The sequence below is a fragment of the Ambystoma mexicanum genome, chromosome 13 (assembly GCF_040938575.1).
Source record: "Ambystoma mexicanum isolate Mex_15411 chromosome 13, UKY_AmexF1_1, whole genome shotgun sequence".
Classification (NCBI taxonomy): Eukaryota; Metazoa; Chordata; class Amphibia; order Caudata; family Ambystomatidae; genus Ambystoma; species Ambystoma mexicanum.
Genome location: NC_090938.1, coordinates 720483288 through 720505378, shown reverse-complemented (window position 1 = coordinate 720505378; position 22091 = coordinate 720483288). Strand labels below are relative to the sequence as shown.

Here is a 22091-nt window from a genome sequence, read left to right as displayed (position 1 = left end):
AAAGGGGACGTCGACATAGGCGTGTCTGTAACACTATCCCTATAGTGACGTGCAGTGTACCCACAATCCCTCACGCGTCGAGGTCCCTCAGATTGTTTTTTTCTTTATGCGGAGCTCGCTAGAGAAACATTGCAAAACGATATTCGACCCTTGGTCGTTATTCTTTTAAAGATCATATAACATTAGATCCCTCCCTCGACGGCGAAGCTGTTCACCGCCGGTTAAGAACTTCGACGGCAGGGATCTCGACGGAGGCGATCCACCGGTGCTGCCGGACACGTGGCCTGGCCTCGCCGGCCTACACAGTAGGGAGAGTGGGGGTCGTGGGTCATTTTCTGCTTCTCTATAAGAATGCCTTTCTCTGCCTTTCTCTGTCGCCCCCTTTCCTTTGAGGTCGTTATCATTGCTATGTGTATCCTCAGCTATGGAGAGGACTCCCTTTAGATTTTGCCCGCCCTGCAAGGGCAAATTTACGTGGAAGGACAAGCACAAACGGTGTAACCGTTGCTTACCCCTCGACCACAACGAAGACGGCTGTGCGGCCTGTAAGCTTCTTCGCCCAAAGACTTAAAAGGACCGCAGGGTCAAGAGGTGGGCAGCCTACGCCATGTCTAGAGCTGATTCCTCATCTGCCGCCGCCGCCGAGTGTGACAAGGATAGTGATAACCCTACCTCCGTTTTGGAGGTTGTAGACCTCTCGGGAGCATTCCCGCTCCTCAGCGTCTGTCCCCGGCTCCGACAAGTCCGACTCATGCCCAATTTATGGGGATGAACACCCCGGCGACACAGACGCACACAAAAAACACACACATAAACACACAACCCACGCCTCTTCTTTGTCGAAGACGAAGAAAGCACTAGCGCCAACGGAGATGCAGGTCCTATCGGCGGCCTCCACTGACCGTAAGGGTCACAAGTCCCCTCGCAACCGCAGCCGCGACTAGCGACTGGGCTTCCCCCACATAAGGGCACTATCACCAAATCGCCAGGCGACGTGCCCCGCCAGAGAGCGCCCGTCAGCGAAGAATATGCAACACCGGTTACATCGACGCCAGAGGAACCCTCGACGGACAATTTACTCGTCGAGAGCTTAGCACGTATAGTTTCCACAGATAGCCAAAGACGGACGGCGAAAGAAACGCTGAATACCGCTCACAAGGCCAGGGAAACACCGAAAGTGTCGGAAGGAAGGCAGGGACCGCCCCATCCGTCGAAGGAAACACCTAGCCTATGAGAATGGTTCTCAGAAGGCGAAGGGAGTTTATCCTTGATGTTATGGGATAGAGCCAGGCGGCTACAGGCGCAGGAGCCACCCTTTTCACCTCCTGACCGCTCTTGCCTATCACAAGGGACCCTACGAAAGACTCCAATCATGTATGGAGAGGATGGAGAGATTCATGTCTACTCCTGAACATCCAACACCCAAGAGACCAAGAGAGGGCCCCCAGGAGGACCCCAGGGCCAAATACCCAAGACTTTTTAACACCCATCAAGAGGATGATAACATATATGACCTCACTGAAGAGGACTCTCACTTCCATGAAGATGAGGAGTTCTTGAATAACGAGGAGGAACAAAACCTAGATGAGGAAGGTTTTGAAGACACAGACATGGGTGGTGGGAGCTTCGAGGAAGACCCAGAAGAGGGTGCATCACAGCCCTGGCAGTCTCCTTCAGCGTCAACTGACCCTGACGTCCTGAATCTGTCACCCCCTAAAACACCAGCCAGGAACACATCACCTATAGATGACCAACCTACTTTTAATGCGCTTCTACGTAAAGCAGCAGCACATTTCAAAATTGAGACTGGGAAAATTTCTCCCGACATAGACTTTGTAGAAAAGATCATTAAGGAGAAACCCCCTTCTAGCCAAACCATTCCCCTTCTCGCATCAATAAAGCAACGACTTATTCCATCGCTGTCTACACCTGCATTGGTCGGAGGGGTCAACCCAAGGATTGAGAAGCTGTTTAGTCCCTCCCCGTCGGACCTATTGTACATTAGGGCCCACTCAGTGCCAGACTCCTTGGTAGTAACCAACACAAGGAAAAGGGCATGGGTTCCGCTATCAACCAGTGAAGCACCCCAGACAAGGAAGGGAGGAAGCTATACGCCCTAGGTAAAAGGATTACAGCCTCAGCAGCCTTTTCGACCAGAATTGCCAATAACAACTCTTTACTGGCAAGTTATGCAGATGCCCAATGGGGGAAACTACGCCAAGACATCGAAGAGGTGCCTGAGCCTCTACGTACTCGCTTGCTAGCCACGGTAACGGAAGGAACCTTGGTGAACCAAAGCATTATCAAAAATTCCCTAGATGCTGCTGAGACGGCGGGCCGTTCTCTAGTCCAGGGGATCCTTCTCAAGCGGCATGTCTGGCTCCGTAATTTAGGTTTTAAGCCAGAAACCAAGGCGTCACTCATCAATAAACCAATAGAGGACTCCAACCTTTTTGGGAAGGCGGTGGATGACGCACTGGAGACTGCAAAGAAAGATTTTGATACCATCAAAACCGTAGACCAGATTTCAAGGCCTCCCAATAAGCGAGGTTATGGCAACAAACGCTTTTTTCGAGGCCAACGCCAACAACAACAACAGCAGCAATACTCTGCAGGTAACTGGTCCGCTAATCAAGGAACCAGTGGACAATACGCCCAGAGAGGACAACGGCGTGGCAAGGGAAGAGGTCGGGGCTCCACTCCTAGAGGTTCCCAGGTCACCAACACCAAATGACCCGAAGATTCGGGTCCCTTCCCATGCATCGCCGGTCGGGGGCCGGTTAACATCCTTTCTTCCAGCATGGGAGGGAATAACATCAGACCGCTGGGTACTGTCAACAATAGCCCGCGGGTACTGTATAGAATTCAGTCGCTCCCCCATGTACAGACCCCCTATCACCGGAGCACCTCACCATCCTTCTTCAACAAGTGAACCAGCTACTAGAAAAAGGAGCAATAGAGGTCGTGCCTCTGTCTCAGGTAACGGAAGGTATTTATTCAGTGTACTTCCTTGTACCCAAAAAGGACTTAACCATGTGCCGTGTACTAGATCTGCTCCCAGCGAACAAATTTGTAAAACCTCAAAACCTCAAAAATTTCGTATGGTGACATTACAGGAGGTAATTCTCCTGCTATCTCAGGGAGATTACATGACAACACTGGACATGAAAGATGCATACTTTCATATTTTAATGTTGCCAGCGCACAGAAAATACCTCAGGTTCGTGATAGAGGGCAAACACTACCAGTTCAGAGTGCTACCCTTCGGCATAGCATCAGCGCCAAGGGTATTCACGAAAGTACTGGCAGTGGCAGCGGCCCACCTGCGCAGGTTGTCGATACCAGTATACCCTTACCTCGACGATTGGCTCATAATAGGGGAATCCTACGAAACATGCTTCTGAAATACCCAAAAGACTGTAGACCTCTTGTTCCAACTGGGCTTCTCCATCAATGAGAAGAAGTCCAGCTTAGAACCCAGCCAGATCAAACAATTCCTAGGGGCTCTGATTCGAACAAAGGACGGCCTTGTCTTCCCCTCCAACGAGAGGGTCCAAAATATGCTGTTTCAGATCCCTCAATATGTAGCCGGTCGAGAGGTGATGGTACGCAAAGCAATGCGCTTGCTAGGAATGATGGCATCATGTATTTATTTGGTACCTCACGCGCGCCTGCGCATGCGCCCAATGCAAGAGTGGCTCAACAGCCAGTGGTGTCAGGCCAGCGGACAATGGAACGATCTAGTGGTGGTCTCGCAGGCCTTGGTTCTCTCGCTACGGTGGTGGTCGAAGGAAAACCTTGTAATAGGTAAACCATTCACCACCCCCGCAGTGGATGCCACTCTAACCACAGACGCATCCCTCACAGGATGGGGGGCTCACCTATCCCATCAAACTGCACACAGAGTTTGGACTCCGAGCGTAGCGTCCAAACACATAAACTTGCTGGAACTACTAGCGGTCTTCAAGGCACTGAAGGCTTTCCAGGCACAACTGCAAGGGAAGACAGTGATGGTCCTCACAGACAGCACCACAGCCATGTACTACCTGAACAAGCAAGGGGGCACTCACTCTCCAGGACTGTCCAAGCTGTCCCAGAACATCTGGAAGTGGGCTCTCGGACACAACATGTTCCTATTGTCACAACATGTACCAGGGGAATTCAGTCTGCTAGCAGACGAACTCAGCAGAGACTTCCCTCTGCCCTCAGAGTACGAATGGCGGTTACACGAAGACATCGTCTTTGACGTTTTCACACAATGGGGCTTCCCAGAAATAGACCTGTTTGCAACTCTGGAGAACTCACAATGCCAAGATTACGCCTCCAGATACCCCCAGAACTGCTCCATGGGGAACGGTCTCTGGATACAATGGTCAGGGAGATTTGTTTACGCTTTTCCCCCCGACTCCTCTGCTCAACAAGATAGTGCACAAGATGCACCAGGATCCAGTCACCATGATACTAGTGGCCCCAATTTGGGCCCGGCAACCATGGTTCGCTCACCTGATGGAGATGTCCCTGTCCCCACCGGTAAAACTTCCCTGCCTGTACAACATGCTGTCACAGGACAAGGGCAGGACACTACACCCATGCCCACAGACCATGAATTTAGCAGCCTGGCTCCTCAGATCATAAAATGTAGCTCCTGCAGAGATGCATGGACATTCTCAAGGAAGCAAGGAAACCTAACACTCGTTACTGTTATTCTAGCAAGTGGAAGAGATTTGTCATCTGGTGTAGAGGTAAGAGCATCAACCCTGTTGACTGCTCTCCCACACAAATTGTTCTTTACCTGACCCACTTACTAGACTGAGGTTTGGTGTTTAATTCTATTAAAGTCCATCTAGCTGCACTTTCCGCATACACCATTTCTCAACTTAAAGTGTCATGGTGGAAAGTCCCAGTTATTAAAGCCTTCATGGAGGGAGTAAAGAGGATCCACCCTCCTATAGCAAACCCAGCTCCCGGATGGGACCTAAATGTGGTACTTACCAGGCTCATGGGCTCACCCTTTGAACCCATGCACAAAGCAACACTTAAAGACCTCACTCTTAAGACTGCTTTCTTAATAGCTATTACCTCCATTAGAAGAGTAAGTGAACTACAAGCACTCTCTATTCTAGACCCCTTTGTAACAGTTCACAAAGATAAGGTGGCTCTAGGCACACTCCCGAGTTTTGCACCGAAATTCATTTCTAAATTCCATGTCCACCAGTCTACCAACGTTCTTTCAAAACCCTTCAAATTTGGGGGAAAAAAGCCTGCATAGACTTGATGTGCGCAGAGCTGTCATGTTTTATATGGAAAGAACTGGACCACTGAGAAAGACTAATCAGTTCTTTGTCTCGGTGGCAGCAGGAAGAGAAGGAGATGCAGTTTCAAAATCCACTATATCTAGATGGATTGTACAATGCATCACTCTCTGTTACACTCTTGCTAAGAGAGATCTACCCTTCAAGCCAAGAGCACACTCTACTCGAGCCACTGGGGCTTCCATAGCATTCATTGCAAATGTCCCTCTTGAGTCCATTTGCAAAGCGGTAACCTGGAGTTCTGTACACACCTTTACAAAACACTACTGTCTAGATGCCCACTCTAGATCCGATTCCCAGGTGGGACAAGCAGTATTAAGACATCTTTTCTCTACTGTTCCTTCTCACAACCCACCTCCAACTCCGGGCACTGCTCGCTAGTCTATGCACAGCATGTGATTCTAAGCAGATTAGAAAACATCAGAAGACAAAGCATTTCTGATGGTTGTATCTGCTTAGATTCACATGCGCCCACCATTCCTCCCCGCTTGGATGGAAGGAACATAGACATCCTTTTATATCTCTCTCTCTTTTCTGTACTCACTCACGTCTATAAGGGTCCCGCAGAAAAAATACAAACAGAGGGACCTCGACGCGTGAGGGATTGTGGGTACACTGCACGTCACTATAGGGATAGTGTTACAGACACGCCTATGTCGACGTCCCCTTTTCGACTACGAAAAACAAGATGCAATACTCCGCAGTGACCACTGGATGTCGGACTATGCACAGCATGTGAATCTAAGCAGATACAACCATCAGAAATGCTTTTACGGTAAGTAATGCATTGTCTTATTGAATTTAAATGGCACAACAAAAAGAAAACATTAAAATGAACATAGGCATTTATCCGAAAGACAGGGCAATATCGAGAGCGGCATTGGCAATGCGTGGCCGAAGGGCCATGAGACAGTTGTGAGGCAAATAAATGCTGGCAGGGCTGGTTGCGGCTAACATCTTCGGGTTGAGGGAAGGGTGGGGGAGGAGGACAAGAAGGGGGGGAGAAAGGGGAGGGGGAGGAATGAAAGAAGGGGGAGGGGGAATGGGGAGGGGTGGATTTCATTGAGCATCTAGCCATTTACCCCATATCTTTTCAAATTGGTGGGGACAACCTTACGCGTTATAAATTCGACGCTCCGAAGCTGCGCATCTGTTAGGTTCGTTGTTCCAGCGGTTCAGGTTCAGTGGGTCTACAGAGCCCCAGTTGGCAGCGATGAGCCTTTTGGTCGCCTCTAGCGCGACCGCCACAAACATTTTTTCGTATTTTGTCAGGTCTACTTCCCCCCAGATGCCAAGAAGTGACATTTTGGGATCTCCAGGTATTGGTGTCGCAAGGACCGTGGAGATCTTGTTGATGCAGTCTCCCCAGAAAACTTGTAGGATCCAACAGTCCCAGATCATATGGTAAAAGGTGGCCGGTACACTCCTGCATCTGATGCATGTCTCATCCTCAGTTCCTCCCCACCTGGCCATAGCAGTGCGAGAGTGGTAAGAACGGTGTAGGATTCTAAGCTGTATTAGTCTGAGCCTGGCTTCTATACCAATTTCTCTGGGTGACATTAATGCGTCTATCCAGTCTTCTGGTTCCAGTCCACCCAGATGTTTCTCCCACCTTTCTTTGAGCCTGTCGAGTTGTGTGGCCCCAAAGGAGTTAAGGGCCTGGTAGAGGGTAGAGGTGACCCTGGAGGGGATTCGTTGCAGGAGGACATTGGTCTTGATGGGAGAGCATGGGGGTATATTTATGTCAGGGAACTGGGCGTGAATGGCGTGGGTCAGTTGCGCATGTCGAAACTGGTCCATAGGTGCCAAGTCGAATTGCTCTCGCATGGCTTCGAAGCTTAGGAGACGACCCCCTTGGATCACCTGTTCCAGTGTCTTTATCCCTTTTGCCCCCCAGTGTTCAAAAGAGCCCATTTTCATTATTTCTGGGAGGTATGCGTTATGCCATATGGGTTGGGATAGTGTAGGCTTCCCCTTCCAGCCAACCAGATTATGTGCGTCTCGCCAGGCACGACGGATATGGTGCGTTATTTTGGGCAGCATCGGGATTCAGCTGTTGTTGGCATACAGGACCTGTAGTGGGGGGACTGGGGACATGGGTTCCAATTCAATACGGATGTGTGGGAGTGTAGGGTCTGCGTGTAACCAATCGTTCACCACCCCTACCTGTGCCGCTAGATAATATGTGCGTATGCAGGGTAGACCGATGCCTCCCTCCCATACCGATCTCTGGAGCGTGTCGAGGGCAATTCTGGGTTGCTTCCCTCCCCATAGCAATGTGCGAAGGCTCCTGTCAATGAGTGTGAAGGTTTCCCGGGGGATAGTGTGCGGGGTGTTTTGGAGAACATATCGAAGTCTGGCAAGGGTCATCATCTTGAACAGTGCAGCTCTGCCTATTAGCGACAGGGGGAGTGATTGCCAATGGGAGACGCCGCTATTAAACCGCTCCAATACGGGTTGAAGGTTGAGTTGGAAGAACCCCTCTAATGTCGGGTCGATCAGTATGCCCAGATATTTAAATTCTCTGATACAGACATGGTAGGGGCAAACATCTGGGACCGCGGACTCGCATGTCATGATCCCTGCTTCCAAGGGGTCAGGACTTGCCCCACGACCTTGGAAGCAGGCCCATAACTCTGATCCCAGGAACCAGCCAGTCCCTATTGGGACCTTTTGGACCTTGTCCTGGCGCCAGTGGCGCCAGGCTCATGATGGTGACTGGTCCCAGCACTGGAAGCGCCGGGCTCATATTAGATAAGAGTGCTTGGTGGACCTACCTGTAGCAGACCATGCTGCTTACTTACCAGCTAGCTGGTCTCCTGATTCTTCTCTGCCTGGGACTACTTTTTCTGTCTGGGTGGAGCAGGAGCCACTCCCTGGAAGCAGAACACAGGAACTCTTCTAGAAATCTGGAACTCTTTTCTTACCTGGGTGGGGCCGTGGAAGAAGACGCCGAAGCACTACAGAAGGCTATTTAAACCACACCCGATTGGTTTCACGTGCTTCGCGTTATTCTGCATCTGCAGCAGGACGCTCACCGTGTCAGCTCCAGGAAAACTCCAGCTCCAGATCCTGCGAATACGAAATAACCTGCTGGAATCCAACCTTCAGTCTTCTTCAGTCTTCTGCGCTCCTGCAAGACAAAGGCACAGGTTAGGCTAAAGTAAAGGCAGCGAATCTACTTACCTAATCCAACGGCAGCATCTGAAGCGCCTTTTTCTGCCTTTCTCTTCCGGCATCCGACATCTGCAAAGAGAAAGAACATCGGTCAGTAATATTTAATTACAGAGCCTGCTTACCTGTGTTACGCCCGTACCAACTCAGCTAGCGCTGCATTCCGGCACCTGCAAGGCAAGATACTTCGGTTAGTAACGCTTAGTTACAAGACTGCTCACCTGTGTTACGTTCACTTCCAATCTGTTCGCGCAGCTCCTCGGCACCTGCAAAGACAAAAGAGACATTACGGTGCATTCTACAACGCTGGACAGTCTTTCTGCTTACGTGCCATTAGAAGGATAATCTTCATCGCCACAGCATCTGAAAAGGGAAAAGACATAGACTTTAATACTTAAGACTTTTGAAAGAGAAGTGAACAATCAAAAAGGAACTTTATTACTTACAAGGCACGCTCGTGCATTAACGGCGTCATCGCTCTCAGAAAATCCTCTGCTATCAAGAGGCAGAACTCGCATCCAGTGAAGCAACTGGACCCAGCGCCCCTGCACAAGACGCAGGATGGAGAGCCCGGCATTTACCTATATAAGGTAAGCGCAATATCAACCCAGTTCCACGGGGAAAGAAAGGGCGAGAGGGGCAAGGAACTTTACAAACCTTCCAAACACTAATACCTTGGTTTACCCTTGCAGACATCTCACTCTTCAGCTTAAACTGTCGGTGGGAAGGGGGCCCAGTCCGGGAGCAAAACGAACCCTGCGCCTAACACTGAAGACAGTATCCTCGCCAGATCAAGACCTGCGCCTCCGGGGGAACCAGGTGAGCGTTACAGAACGCGAAGCCTTACCACATAATTCCCGCCCAGGCGCAATGGAAACCTCAGACACAGACCAGTTGGCCCAATTACTCGGGGAGTTGAGGGCGGAAGTACACGCTGCACGTCAAGAAACAAATGCCCTAAGGAGGGAGTTAGTGGTCTCTAAAGAGCGAACAGACGATTTGGCTAGACAATTGTTGCAAGCTCAAGCTGGACAAACTCCTCTACCAAACCTCAGTGGGGGCCACGCTCCTCCAGCTTCTTCGAATCCGGTGCAAATCAATCTACCAGGAAATATACCTTTGGCTCCGCCCGAACGCTTTTCAGGTGATCCGAAAAGGTTTGCTGTGTTCTTTAATCAATGTCGCTTGCACTTTTTGTGCAGACCCGCCGCTTTTCCAATGGACCAGGCTAAAGTGGCCTTCGTGCTCTCATATCTCAGTGGCAGTGCCGCAGATTGGTCTGTTCCTTTAGTGTCTCAAGATGACCCCATTCTCCATAACTTCCAGGACTTTCAAGCCAGTATGGAGAAACTGTTCGCAAGGCACTATCAGGGACAGGCCTTGGACAATGAACTTCTTTCACTACGACAGGGCAATCAAGATCTTCTGACTTATATTGCATCATTTAACAGACTAGTGGTGGAAACCGGATGGCCGGAGGATAAGAGGATAACACGGTTTTACAGAGGTCTGCGTGGGGAATTAAAAGACGTTCTGGCTCAAGTGGTCAATCCTCCACAAGACTGTTCCGAATATATCGATCTGGTAGTGCAATTGGATCATCGACTACAGAATCGGAAAGCCGATCGATCCAGATTTGAAACCCGACTTTTTTCAAGGCCACAAAGTTCTACGAAAGGAACTGATTCTGTGGAACCCATGCAAATAGGGGGTGTAAAAGGACCTTTAACCCAAAAGGAGAGAGAAAGGAGGAGACAACTACAATTATGCCTCTATTGCGAAAACCCAGGGCACTTTCTTCGAGATTGTCCAGTGAAACCCAAGAAGAAGATAGTAGGGGCGTCTGATAAAGGTACCGAGAATTCTGAGCCGGGAAACAACCTCGCCCGGCAAGTGTAGAGGTCCGCTTGCCGAGCGTTAAAACCAGCTCTTTGACCTCGCATTTCATCATGCCCATGGTCCTCGTGAGTCCTGAACAACCTAATCGTATGCATGCCATTAAAGCATACATTGATAGTGGCGCAATCGGGAATTACTTGGACTGTGAACTGGCCGCCAGGATGAACCTATCTCTTTGTCCAAAGACGGTGAAAGACGTCATTACCACCGTGGATGGGACGGAAATAGCTTCCGGACCCGTAACTCACACCACCATGGAAGTAACGTTAGTAAGCCAAGATGGGCATCAAGAGAAGATCGTGTTTGATGTGATCAAGGCTCCGCAGTTTCAAGTCATCTTGGGAGTTCCTTGGTTGGAGAAACACAATCCTCAAATTGATTGGCGAGCAAAGACAATCAGGTTTCCAGAATGCGCTTCTACCTGCTACCCTCAGCCCTCCACCAAACTAGCTGCAACTGTTTCTGAGGGTCCACAACTGCCTCCTGAATACCAGGAATTCCAAGATGTCTTTCGGAAAGACCAAGCTAATTCTTTGCCTCCCCACAGATCATACGACTGTCAGATAGTGTCATGATCCGCCCCTGGAAGCTATGGCACGATTGGAAAGCACTGCCACGGAGAACCTGACAGTAACGGCCTAGCCCTCAACCAATATGGCCGCCATCGCTATTTAAACCAGCCCCGCCCACTTACCTGCGCGTTGTATCTGTGATTTCCATCGATACGCTCGCTCGGCTACTCCTCCGAGTAGCCCCCCCCCCAGCCTCCTTCCGTTTTCTACCTGCCCTGCACACCACTTGTCCAGCCTACGATTTACCTTGCTTCCTTCGTTCTCCGGCGTCTGCCGCTCTTCATTCCACTCTGTTTTCTTACCTTTGGCGCCTCGCCGTTCCGACTCGCGGCATCCTCCGCCACTCTCGCGCCTCCTTGCGTTCACCTCTATTAACTTCGGGGTACTGCCTATCCTTTGGGTTCGGGACTATCCATAGCTTCTAGTCTCTTCCTCTCTTATCGTTCTGCTTTCATCGCTCTCTTCTGAATCATTTACGGATCCTTCTGTGACATCTCACAGATGGTTTATTATTCCTGCCAGTTTGCTTCCTATGGGATCCTGAGAAGATAAGAGTCACCCCAGAACTTTACCGGTCTGCCTATTGCAACTATACTCGACTCGAGTATCCTTCCTGGAACTGCCTGCAGGGTTTTTTGTGCCATCCATCGGCTTTTTCCCTGTCTTTTTGGGGCTTGGCTCCTCGGGGCCCCCCTCAAGACAGGTCCCATTCCCTGTCGAGGTGGCCTCCGAGGGAGCCAGGCCTTACTTGCATGACAGGAAGTCAAAGGAGAAACCATCTAAGGAACGTTCCAAGGTACTACGGAAGAAGTCATCCAGTGTCCCAGGATCTTCAGGTGAGGAGCAGGGGGCGGAAGGTGATCAGCGTGACAGAATACAACGCCTGAACATAACCATGGCTTCTCTGGAACAGTACCAGGAGTTGGTTGCCGCCTTACAGAGTGTAACTCTAGAAGTACAAGCCCTGAAGACCGAGAACGCCGCTTTACGCCAACAAATGGTCTTCCGTAGAGATGACCAAGGGGATTTGCCGCCTATGCCTCTTACATTTGGAAAGTATGATGGTTATCCCGGCGGTCTAAAGGAATTCCTAGACGCCTGCCAAATTCACTTCACCTTTCGACCTTATGCCTTTGAAACTGCGAGAGCTAGGGTCGGTTTCCTTATCACCAACCTAACAGGGAATGCCTTGGCCTGGGCCACCCCTTTGGTGACCAGAAACGATCCCGCTCTGTCCAACTATGACCAATTTGTGGATCTCTTCAAGGGGAGATTCGATCGTCCTGAGGTCCTATACACCACTCTTGAGGCAATACTCGATGTGAAACAGGGGAACGCAGACGTGCAGACCTACATATCCCGATTTCTAAGACTAGCGGCGAAGACAGACTGGCCTGATTCGGCTAAGCAAACAATATTTAGGAGAGGTCTCCAGGACGAACTAAAGGACGAGTTGGCTAGGGTAGCTCACCCACCGTCGTTCCAAGATCTCATGACACTGACCCTACAATTGGAATACCGGCTATCTGAACGCCGACAGGAAAGGAGGAGACCTCGGCTCAATCTACCATCACCTAGCCCTGCTCCACATCCCCCCAGAGACATGCCGACATCAGAAGAACCGATGCAGATAGGAACAGCCCGAGGTCCTTTGACGGCTACCGAACGCAAGAGAAGGAGAGACTCCGGCCTCTGTTTATACTGCGGCTCCTCAAAGCATTTACTCAGGGACTGCCCGGAAGTCCCTCCACGAAGAAAGGAAAACTCCAACCCTCGGTCCTTTGCAAGGGAGGTCTCGGGGGAACAAGAAGCAGCCCTTGCAACCTTACCCGACCCTCGGAACTAAGAGAAGACAACAGTCTAATGATCTTTCGAGTTCAACTATGGACTACAGAATCCTCCCCTATAGAAGTTCTAGCTATGCTGGACTGCGGAGCCGCAGGAAACTTTATGGATATCGAATGGGCTAAGGCACAACGAATCGCCATTAAACGCAAGGAGAAACCTATCCCTGTAGAAGGGGTAGACGGCGAGCCCTTGTCCTCAGGCCCCATAGATTCCGAGACTTTACCCTTGCATTTGGTCTTAGGAGAACACCATGAATCTATGATATTTGACCTGATTCGAGCAGCACATTTTCCTTTGGTGATAGGGATACCATGGCTCAGACGGCACAACCCTCAGATTAATTGGACCACCAATGTTGTGCGTTTTGACTCTACTTATTGTAAGGACCACTGTACCATCAATCCCCCTACCCAGGGAGAGAACAGGGAGCACCAAGCACCCCAGTGTAAGGTGGTAGCTGCCATTCCCCTACGATACCAGGAATATGCTGAGGTTTTTCAGGACTTTGTACCCAAGCTCTTACCTCCCAATCGACCAGAAGACTGTGCCTTAGATCTCCTTCCAGGGTCCGTGGTTCCCTTTGGTAGAATGTATACTTTGTCTCCTTCCGAAAAACTAGCCTTACGGATCTACTTGGACGATAACCTTCAGAATGGACTCATTCAAGAATCCCGATCGTCCGGGGGAGCATCTTTATTCTTCATCCCCAAAAAAGACACCACCGAATTACGACCTTGTATTGATTACAGGGGTCTCAACCAAATCACTGTGCGTGACCGCTATCCTATGCCTTTAATCAGAGACATTCTGGAAGCGGTCAGAGGGGCCTCTTATTTCACGAAACTAGACCTCAGGGGAGCCTATCATCTTCTCCGGATAAGGACAGGCGACGAATGGAAGACCGCATTTCGGACCCCATTCGGGTTATACGAATATCGTGTCATGCCCTTTGGTCTCGTGAATGCCCCTGCTGTTTTCCAAAGATTTATAGATAAGATCTTTTCTGACATGTTGTTTGTGTCAGTTGTCATTTATTTGGATGACATCCTTATCTACTCAGAAAGCCTTCAAGAACACCAAGACCATGTGAGACAGGTGTTACACCGACTCCTGTCTAACTGTCTTCTGGTCAAACCCGAGAAATGCCAGTTCGAAGTAACATCTGTTTCTTATCTAGGTTATATCCTATCCAAGGAAGGAATCCAGATGGAACCCGAGAAGATTAGAGCCATCATCGAATGGAAAGAACCTAGAGGTATAAACGAGGTTCAAATATTCTTGGGTTTAGCTAATTTCTATCGCCAGTTCATCCCTAATTTTTCCGACCTGATGTTACCTATTACCAGTCTTCTCAAGAAAGGAGTTAAGTACGTTTTTGGTCCAGAACAGAAGAGGTCGTTTTTTCGCCTTAAGGAGTTATTTACTTCGGCTCCCATACTTGTACAACCTGATCAAACAAGACCCTTTATCGTGGAAACAGACGCGTCTGGAGGAGCACTGGGAGCCGTACTTCTACAAAGAACGGATGATGGCCTCAAACACCCAGTCGCATACTACTCAAGGACTCTGACGAAAAGCGAACGTAATTACTCAGTTCTGGAAAGAGAATTGCTTGCCATAAAATCAGCCTCTCAAGAGTGGAGGTACCTACTCTTGGGAGCAGCTTACCCGTTCCAAATACTTACAGATCATCGCAACCTCCGGGTATTGCAGCAGATGGAGTGCACCAATGCTCGACATGCCAGATGGGCCTATTACTTTTCCCAATTTGAGTTCACCATTTCATATGTACCGGGTACTGAAAACAAGATGGCAGACGCACTCTCCAGATGCCAAGGAGAGGAAGACAACCTCCCACAAGAGCATGACCTCTTGTTCCCAAATCTGAAGATTATGGCTAGGGTCGTGCCATTTCTACAAGATCTGGTAACCCACTACAGTCATCTACCGGCCATACCCGCATCCATCACTCAGGCCAATGACGGTCTATTCTACCATGGTACTAAACTGTTTCTCCCTTCCAAAGAGCTTCAGGAACAGATACTTTCGTGGTGCCACGATACCCCCCTAGCGGGACACCCAGGTATCAAGAAAACACAGGAACTCATAGGTCGCAGATTCTGGTGGCCAGAACTACCCAAGGATGTAAAAAGATATGTAACCACCTGTCCCGTATGCGCCGCCAACAAGTACCAAACAGGCAAACCTTTGGGCAAGTTGCAACAGCCTATCCTACCCACTAGACCCTGGGAACTGATTTCCATGGATTTTATTGTTGACCTACCGGAATCCGAAAATAAGACGGCAATTATGGTCACTGTAGACACCTGCAGCAAGATGGCTCATTTTTCTGCTCTTTCAGGTCTTCCGTCAGCTCCAGAGACGGCTTCGATCTTTCTCAGAGATGTTATTCGTCTCCATGGATTGCCTCGGACCATTATTTCGGACCGCGGAACCCAATTCACCTCCAAATTCTGGACATTACTATGTCACCAATTGGGTATCAGCCGAGCACTTTCCTCTGGTTTTCACCCCCAAACTAACGGACAAACCGAGAGACTCAATGCTGGGTTGGAACAATATTTAAGGTGTTTCTGTAGTCACAAACAAGAAAGATGGTCAGCCTTTCTCTCTCAGGCCGAATTCGCCTATAATAATAATTACCACACGTCCATTCTCATGAGTCCATTCTACTGCACTTACGGGTATCATCCACAACAAATACCCTGGACCGGAATGCAACCTACCCAATCTCCTGCCATAGACGACAGGTTGTCGGAACTCAAGGAGGTTCATAAGATGGCTAGAGAAGCACTGGAAGGCAGTCAGCTCACACAGAAAAAATGGGCGGATAGAAGTCGCCGATCCAACCCAGAATGGAAGCCAGGACAGAGAGTCTGGTTATCTACCAAACATCTTCCTAGATGGATACACACAGGCAAATTCGCACCTCGATACCTGGGTCCTTATCCCATCATCAGACAGATCAACCCCGTAGCTTATGAACTACGCTTACCTAAGGGTCTTCAAAGAGTACATCCAGTCTTCCACACCTCATTACTCAAGGAATACAAGGAGGATCCTTTTCACCGCAAGACTCAGAAGACTAAAACACCGAAGGTAAAGGAATCCCAAGAATACGAGGTGGAGTACTTAGTGGATTCACGTTACCACCGAGGGAGACTCCAATATCTGGTCCATTGGAAGGGATATTCCGAAGATGAAAGGACGTGGGAACCCAGATACCATCTTCACGCACCCAGACTCGTAAAAGGGTTTCATCGGAGGTATCCAGGAAAACCAGGGGGTTTCCGGGGAGAGAGAGGCCATACTGTCATGATCCGCCCCTGGAAGCTATGGCACGATTGGAAAGCACTGCCACGGAGAACCTGACAGTAACGGCCTAGCCCTCAACCAATATGGCCGCCATCGCTCTGCTGTCTCGTTTGTCTCTCTCTATTTTCTCTGCAGATCTCCTTCAGTGACTCCTCTCTGCTTCTCTTCTCTACTCCCTGTCTCTCCCTCTCTTCCCTGCAGGTCTCTTGTACCCGCCTCACTGTCCCCTCTCTGCCTGTCTCTCTTCTGTGCCCCTCTCCGCCGTTGTGTCTCTCCCTCCTTACCTGTCCCTTTCTCGCTCTCTCCTCTTGCTCCTCTCTTTCTTCCCTTCTTGCGTTCTTCTCGGTTTCTTTTTCATCTCCCCCTCCTCCCAAGCCCCCCCTCCCCCCATATTACTGGCAGACCTGAATACCCCCATGTAGCCTGAGATGGAGAATGAGGAAGTTATCAGAATTGTGAGGGCAAGAGGGGGAGAGTTCTCCCCGTTATCTCTGGAATTTGGGGGTCACTTCGAGTTTCATTTAAGAATCGAGAACCAGCCACATTCCCATACAGGTGTCTGGCGACAGGAGGGTGTGATTGGCTGTACTGTCCCCATTGGTATGATTGACAGGCTGTGATTGGCTGCGCTGTCCCTGCTGGTGTGATGGACAGGCTGTCTGAGCGCTGTGATTGGCTGGTTTCTGAGCCGTGTTTCTCTCTCTTGCAGGTGAGGTGACTCTGGATCCTGGCACCGCTCATCCCGAGCTCATCGTGTCCGAGGACGGGAGAAGCGTGAGACGCGGAGCCCGAGCCCAGCACCTGCCCGTCAGCCCCCAGAGATTCAGTCATCACCTCATCGTCCTGGGGAGCCAGGGGCTGAGCTCAGGGAGACATTACTGGGAGGTGGAGGTGGGGGGCAGCAGGGACTGGGCCCTGGGGGTGTGTGATGAGTCTCTGCCCAGGAAGGAGGGGTTCCCACTATCACCTGAGGGGGGAGTCTGGGCAGTGCTGCTCCTGGGCGGTGAATACAGGGCTATCACCTCCTCTCCCACCCCCCTGATCCCCCGCGCTCCCCCCAGGGTCCTGGGCTTCTTCCTGGACTATGAGGCGGGCAGGTTCTCGGTCTACGATGCTCAGGACCGGGCGCTGCTCTTCACCTTCTCCGGGGCCTCCTTCCCCCGCACCCTGCGGCCCTACTTCTGGACATGGAGCCCCGAGGGGGGGCTGCGGATCCTCCCGGGGGCAGGAGGGTACTGACAGCAGCGGAGCCCGGCAGCAGGTAAGGGGGGGCTGTGTCCAGCGGTGTATAAAGATAGGGGGGGGGGCACTCCTTGTATTTGCAGTGTCTGTTATGGGGGGGCTCAGCTGCCAGTAGTTTATTTCTGGGGGGAGGGGGGGGCAATTGCTTCTTTCAGGGACTGCCCTGTGATGTTTAAGAAGTGCGGGTTACTTTTGCCTCTTTGGTGTTGGGGGGAGGGGGGGGAGAAATGAGAGGGGGGGCTTGGGCACTGTCCTCTGATGGGGTTAGGGGGGTTGGTTACTGTCCTGAATCTGAAAGGGAGGGGTGGGGGGCACTGTTGATCGAGGGTCTTGGCGGCTCATCCGTCCCCCACTTCTGCACAAGAAGGGCTTTTCAGTGTTAGGTTTATTTGCAATATTTATCAGATGATCTCCTGCTACAGGCTCTTGGTATTGAGCCATTTCTTTGGAGTTCCACTTCTATGTTTTACCGCTAATGTATATGGGCTGCCTGTGTTAATGCTGATCAGGATGCACCTGCGGGAGGCGCCATAGAGGTAACGCTCAGCATTCTGACATTACACCCTATTCCCTGAACCTGCCAAGGGACACCATCATCCTGTAAGAAGGTGGCATCTAGAACATGAGAAGTATTTAAAATAGCACTTTATTGCGACCACACCTGCAATGTCTCCCGTAGAGTCTTTTCCTTCAGTAGGGAAAGAAAAATAGGCAGCACACTACTGGTGGGGACGAGGCGCGAGAAAGGCGTTGCTTTGTGTTCTTACACATCACTTCTTCGTGTTGTGTTCGCGCTACTTTGAAGTGCCCCAGTAACGGGTATTATTACTACCCCGTGTAATGCTACTCAATTCATGAGTCGGGAAGATTAAAGGCGGAGTCTGCCCTGGCCTCAGATTGGAACTTGCAACGGGCAGGCCGCCCTGACGTCATAGACCAACAGCCTTTCACTCGTGAACTATACATCTGGAGAAACCTATCCATGACGTCATAGTGCACATGTGTAGTTACTATGTATGCTTTTATATCTATCTTAACTTTAATTAGAATGTATGAACTTGCAATATTTTTTATTATTTAATTTGTTGATTGTATTTCAAGGATATTGGTAATCTGGTTTTACATAGTAATGTATAAAGTTTATGATTTTAACCAAAAATACATTTAAACAAGAAAAGGTAGTCTACATGGTGCCCGGTGGTCCATGGATTGAATGCACCCCGACTTTTGGGAGCTGCAGTTAATGGGAACTATTTGATACACATACGTGGATTTGTTTACGGCTGTTATATAGCACAGTAATAATGCATTTACATTACCTTTCATTTTAAGCTTGAGTTCGCTCTTCCCTCCTGCTTTCACTTGCCAAAGGCCTCCAGTTGCTAAAATGAGCCTTGCTCGCAGTGTGCAAGCTTTGCACCTCCATTCCAAGGATTCATCTCCATACATTTCCCACTCGCAGTGTGCGAGCTGTGCACCTCCATTCCAAGGATTCATCTCCATACATTTCCCACTCGCAGTGTGCGAGCTTTGCACCTCCATTCCAAGGATTCATCTCCATACATTTCCCACTCGCAGTGTGCGAGCTGTGCACCTCCATTCCCAGGATTCATCTCCATACATTTCGCACCTCCATTCGATTCATCTCCATACATTTCCCACTCGCAGTGTGCGAGCTGTGCACCTCCATTCCCAGGATTCATCCTCATACATTTCCCGCTCGCAGTGTGCGAGCTGTGCACCTCCATTCCAAGGATTCATCTCCATACATTTCCCACTCGCAGTGTGCGAGCTGTGCACCTCCATTCCAAGGATTCATCTCCATACATTTCCCGCTCGCAGTGTGCGAGCTGTGCACCTCCATTCCAAGGATTCATCTCCATACATTTTCCGCTCGCAGTGTGCGAGCTGTGCACCTCCATTCCAAGGATTCATCTCCATACATTTCCCGCTCGCAGTGTGCGAGCTGTGCACCTCCATTCCAAGGATTCCTCTCCATACATTTCCCGCTCGCAGTGTGTGAGCTGTGCACCTCCATTCCAAGGATTCATCTCCATACATTTCCCACTCGCAGTGTGCGAGCTGTGCACCTCCATTCCAAGGATTCCTCTCCATACATTTCCCGCTCGCAGTGTGGGAGGTGCAATTTCCCTCTGTTACATTCAGCCAATCAAAGCACAATGCAAGCCCGTGGCTACACGTTTAACATTACTCAAGGTCCTGATAGGCTTGGGCTTATAATCTTCTAGATCTACTCCACTGGTACAGTCCATGCTGGAGCCATTGCCTATATTCATGGATTGTTAGATTGCTATATTATCCACAGACAGTTCTGTTTGAATGAGGACATTTTGTGATCCATGGACTAGTCATGAGATGCCGACCTATCACCCTTCAGATATTGGTAGCAGGTCCCTAAACACAGCCCTTTGTAAGGACTTTGTCAAGATTGTTACACATCAGTGATGTCATCGAAGATGCCATTTGTGATGTCATCTTTGTCCTGGGTGTTGGTCTGAGCTGTGCATGTGGGGCCATGAGTTATGGTTTCATAGGTTACCATAGAATCCTGCCCCTGCCTTCAAACATTGGGGCTCATTCTGAGCCTGCCGGTCTGGAAACAACGGTGCCGGTAAGCTTACCGGCACCGTTGTTTCCGGACCAGCATACTACAGGTCTGCCTGCCGGAGCCGCCATGCCCAACAGGTCTGACCCTGCCGGGCACAGAGCCCATGGTAGGCAGACCGTCACGGAAGCACGGGCACCATACTCTTACGTCCCGCCCCCTTCCCTCCATACTGCATGGGTGTCCTTGCGAGGGATGGGAGACAGAACCTTTTTCACCAGAAAAAAACCTTCTTCCCCTTAAAATGTAGAGGCTCGCAGGGGTTCGGCCCTGGGAGCATGCGCTGCCCTGACTCCGCCCTCCGACGCCACACCCCAGTCTCCTTTTCCACATCGACTCAAATGGGTCGAATTCACCAGCGCTCCTGGGTTTGGCTTCGGCCATGTAATTCCACGCGCGGACACTTCTTCTGTCTTTTTTATCTTTTTATCACAGGTACTCGGTCCTCAGGCATCATGCTCCTCCCCAGCGCATGTCGACTTCCACAGGGTTCAGCAGGTGTCCATCCTACTACGACAGGCTCCTCCCTTCTTAAGACCCCCACGCCCTTTGCCTACGTTGCCTTGGCCCCGACCACAGCTGGCAAGCTTTTACAGCGTGCAACGCTCTGCCATCTAAGGCGCTGAAGAACAGACTTGTCAGGTGGAGGGAGCTCTTCCAGAAATCGCCTCGAGAGGACCTCAAGGACTTTGTCTTTCACTGACCCAGGCCCAAGTTGGGGCCCTTGTTTTCCATCACACCCTGCAAGGGACACTCCTTCCCAGGGACTCGCCCACGCGGGTGGGACCGCTCAGGTTCTTGCACCGAGGCTGCTTCAGCTACCGGCCTGCGGGCCGTGGGGTCCTCGGATCCTCCCGGTGAAAGTTTCGAGGCACCGGAAGGTTCTTTTACCAGGGTTACACTGAGGGGCCACGCCCTAATACCAGCGATTACGCAGAAGGGGCGCCTAAACGCAGCTCTACCGGCCCCCCAGGCCAAGGGTGCCACACCTACCGGGCCTAGGCCCGAGGAGCGGGTTAGGCCTCATAATCCACACTCAAGAACTCTGGAGGAGCCTGGGCCCAGTGAACCGAGCAACACAATTCAGGCACGTGGCAGGCAGCTGAACAAGATGGCAGCCGGGCCGGACATCAGCACCTGTCCAACGTCATTCCACGAAGTCTGCGAAGAACGAGTGTCAAGGTGGGACTGGCATCAACCAGGTACGTGGCCTACGGCCTACCCCTCATTTGCGCAGGGCAGCTTTCCCGTGCGTCCATATGGGCAGAGCATGTGGCGACCCCAGCAACCCGCCGCGACTCCCTCTATATCGCCTACCACCTCTTCAGGGACCGAGGACATCTTCTTCCTAAAGTTCCTCGGGTTTATGAAATCATCCCAGATGGGGGATATCCTCGGGGCTGCCATCAGGGAGGTCCTCCCTACAATGCTAGCGGCACCACACACGCCTCTGCTGATGCCCCCGGCCCTGGCACAGCCTCTGCCGCCTAGCCCGGCCACTCAGCCCATTGTTCAGGCGTTTCCTCAACCCCTTCCACAGCCTCCAGCTCCGGTATCCGCACCTCAGCCTCCGGCAAGCAACACTCCACCTCCTCCGGCACAGGATCCTCCTGACCCCCAAGACACAGAGGAGGACCCAGACACTCCTTCGTCGGCCAAGGCCTTCCACGAACGTCTGGCTGGACTAGCGGAGTATCTACGTCTGCGGCAGAGCAGTCAGCAGAGGGGGTCCTTGCAAAAGTACTCACGAGGCACCCCTGACGCCTTGACGCCAAATACAGGCAGATGGAGGGGGATACACTCTTTCTCTCCTCCCATCCTCAGCCACGCACCTCAGTGATAGCCGGGCATCACTGTACTCCAAGCCCCAGTCGTCCTCATCTTTGTCATCTGCAGCGCTGCTAGGCATGGAGGAGAAGAACCTGGGAGGCATACAGGAAGAAACTGTATTCTAACGCTTCCTTGCATCTTTGTCAGGCCAACGCGACGCCATGCTGGCGGCCACTAACCAGAGATTATGGTGGGAAATCGCTGAGTTCCTCCCAGAAATCCCCACGCAGAGCTAATCACGCTTTTAGGCCG

At 50.9% G+C, this 22091-nt stretch overlaps 1 protein-coding gene across 6 annotated transcripts in view; it reads left to right on the top strand.

The window, feature by feature from the left end:
- LOC138521802 (E3 ubiquitin-protein ligase TRIM39-like) overlaps positions 1–22091 on the top strand; it is a 174927-nt gene that overhangs the window by 88135 nt on the left and 64701 nt on the right. For 3 of the 6 annotated variants that reach the window (XM_069634915.1, XM_069634913.1, XM_069634912.1), the window contains one exon: positions 16851–17402. The exons of the other annotated variants lie outside the window; for them this stretch is intronic. In XM_069634915.1, the coding sequence (XP_069491016.1) occupies positions 16851–17380 (530 nt within the window). In that variant the 3' untranslated portion in view covers positions 17381–17402. The remainder of the gene's footprint in view (positions 1–16850; positions 17403–22091) is intronic. 6 annotated transcript variants of the gene reach the window in all.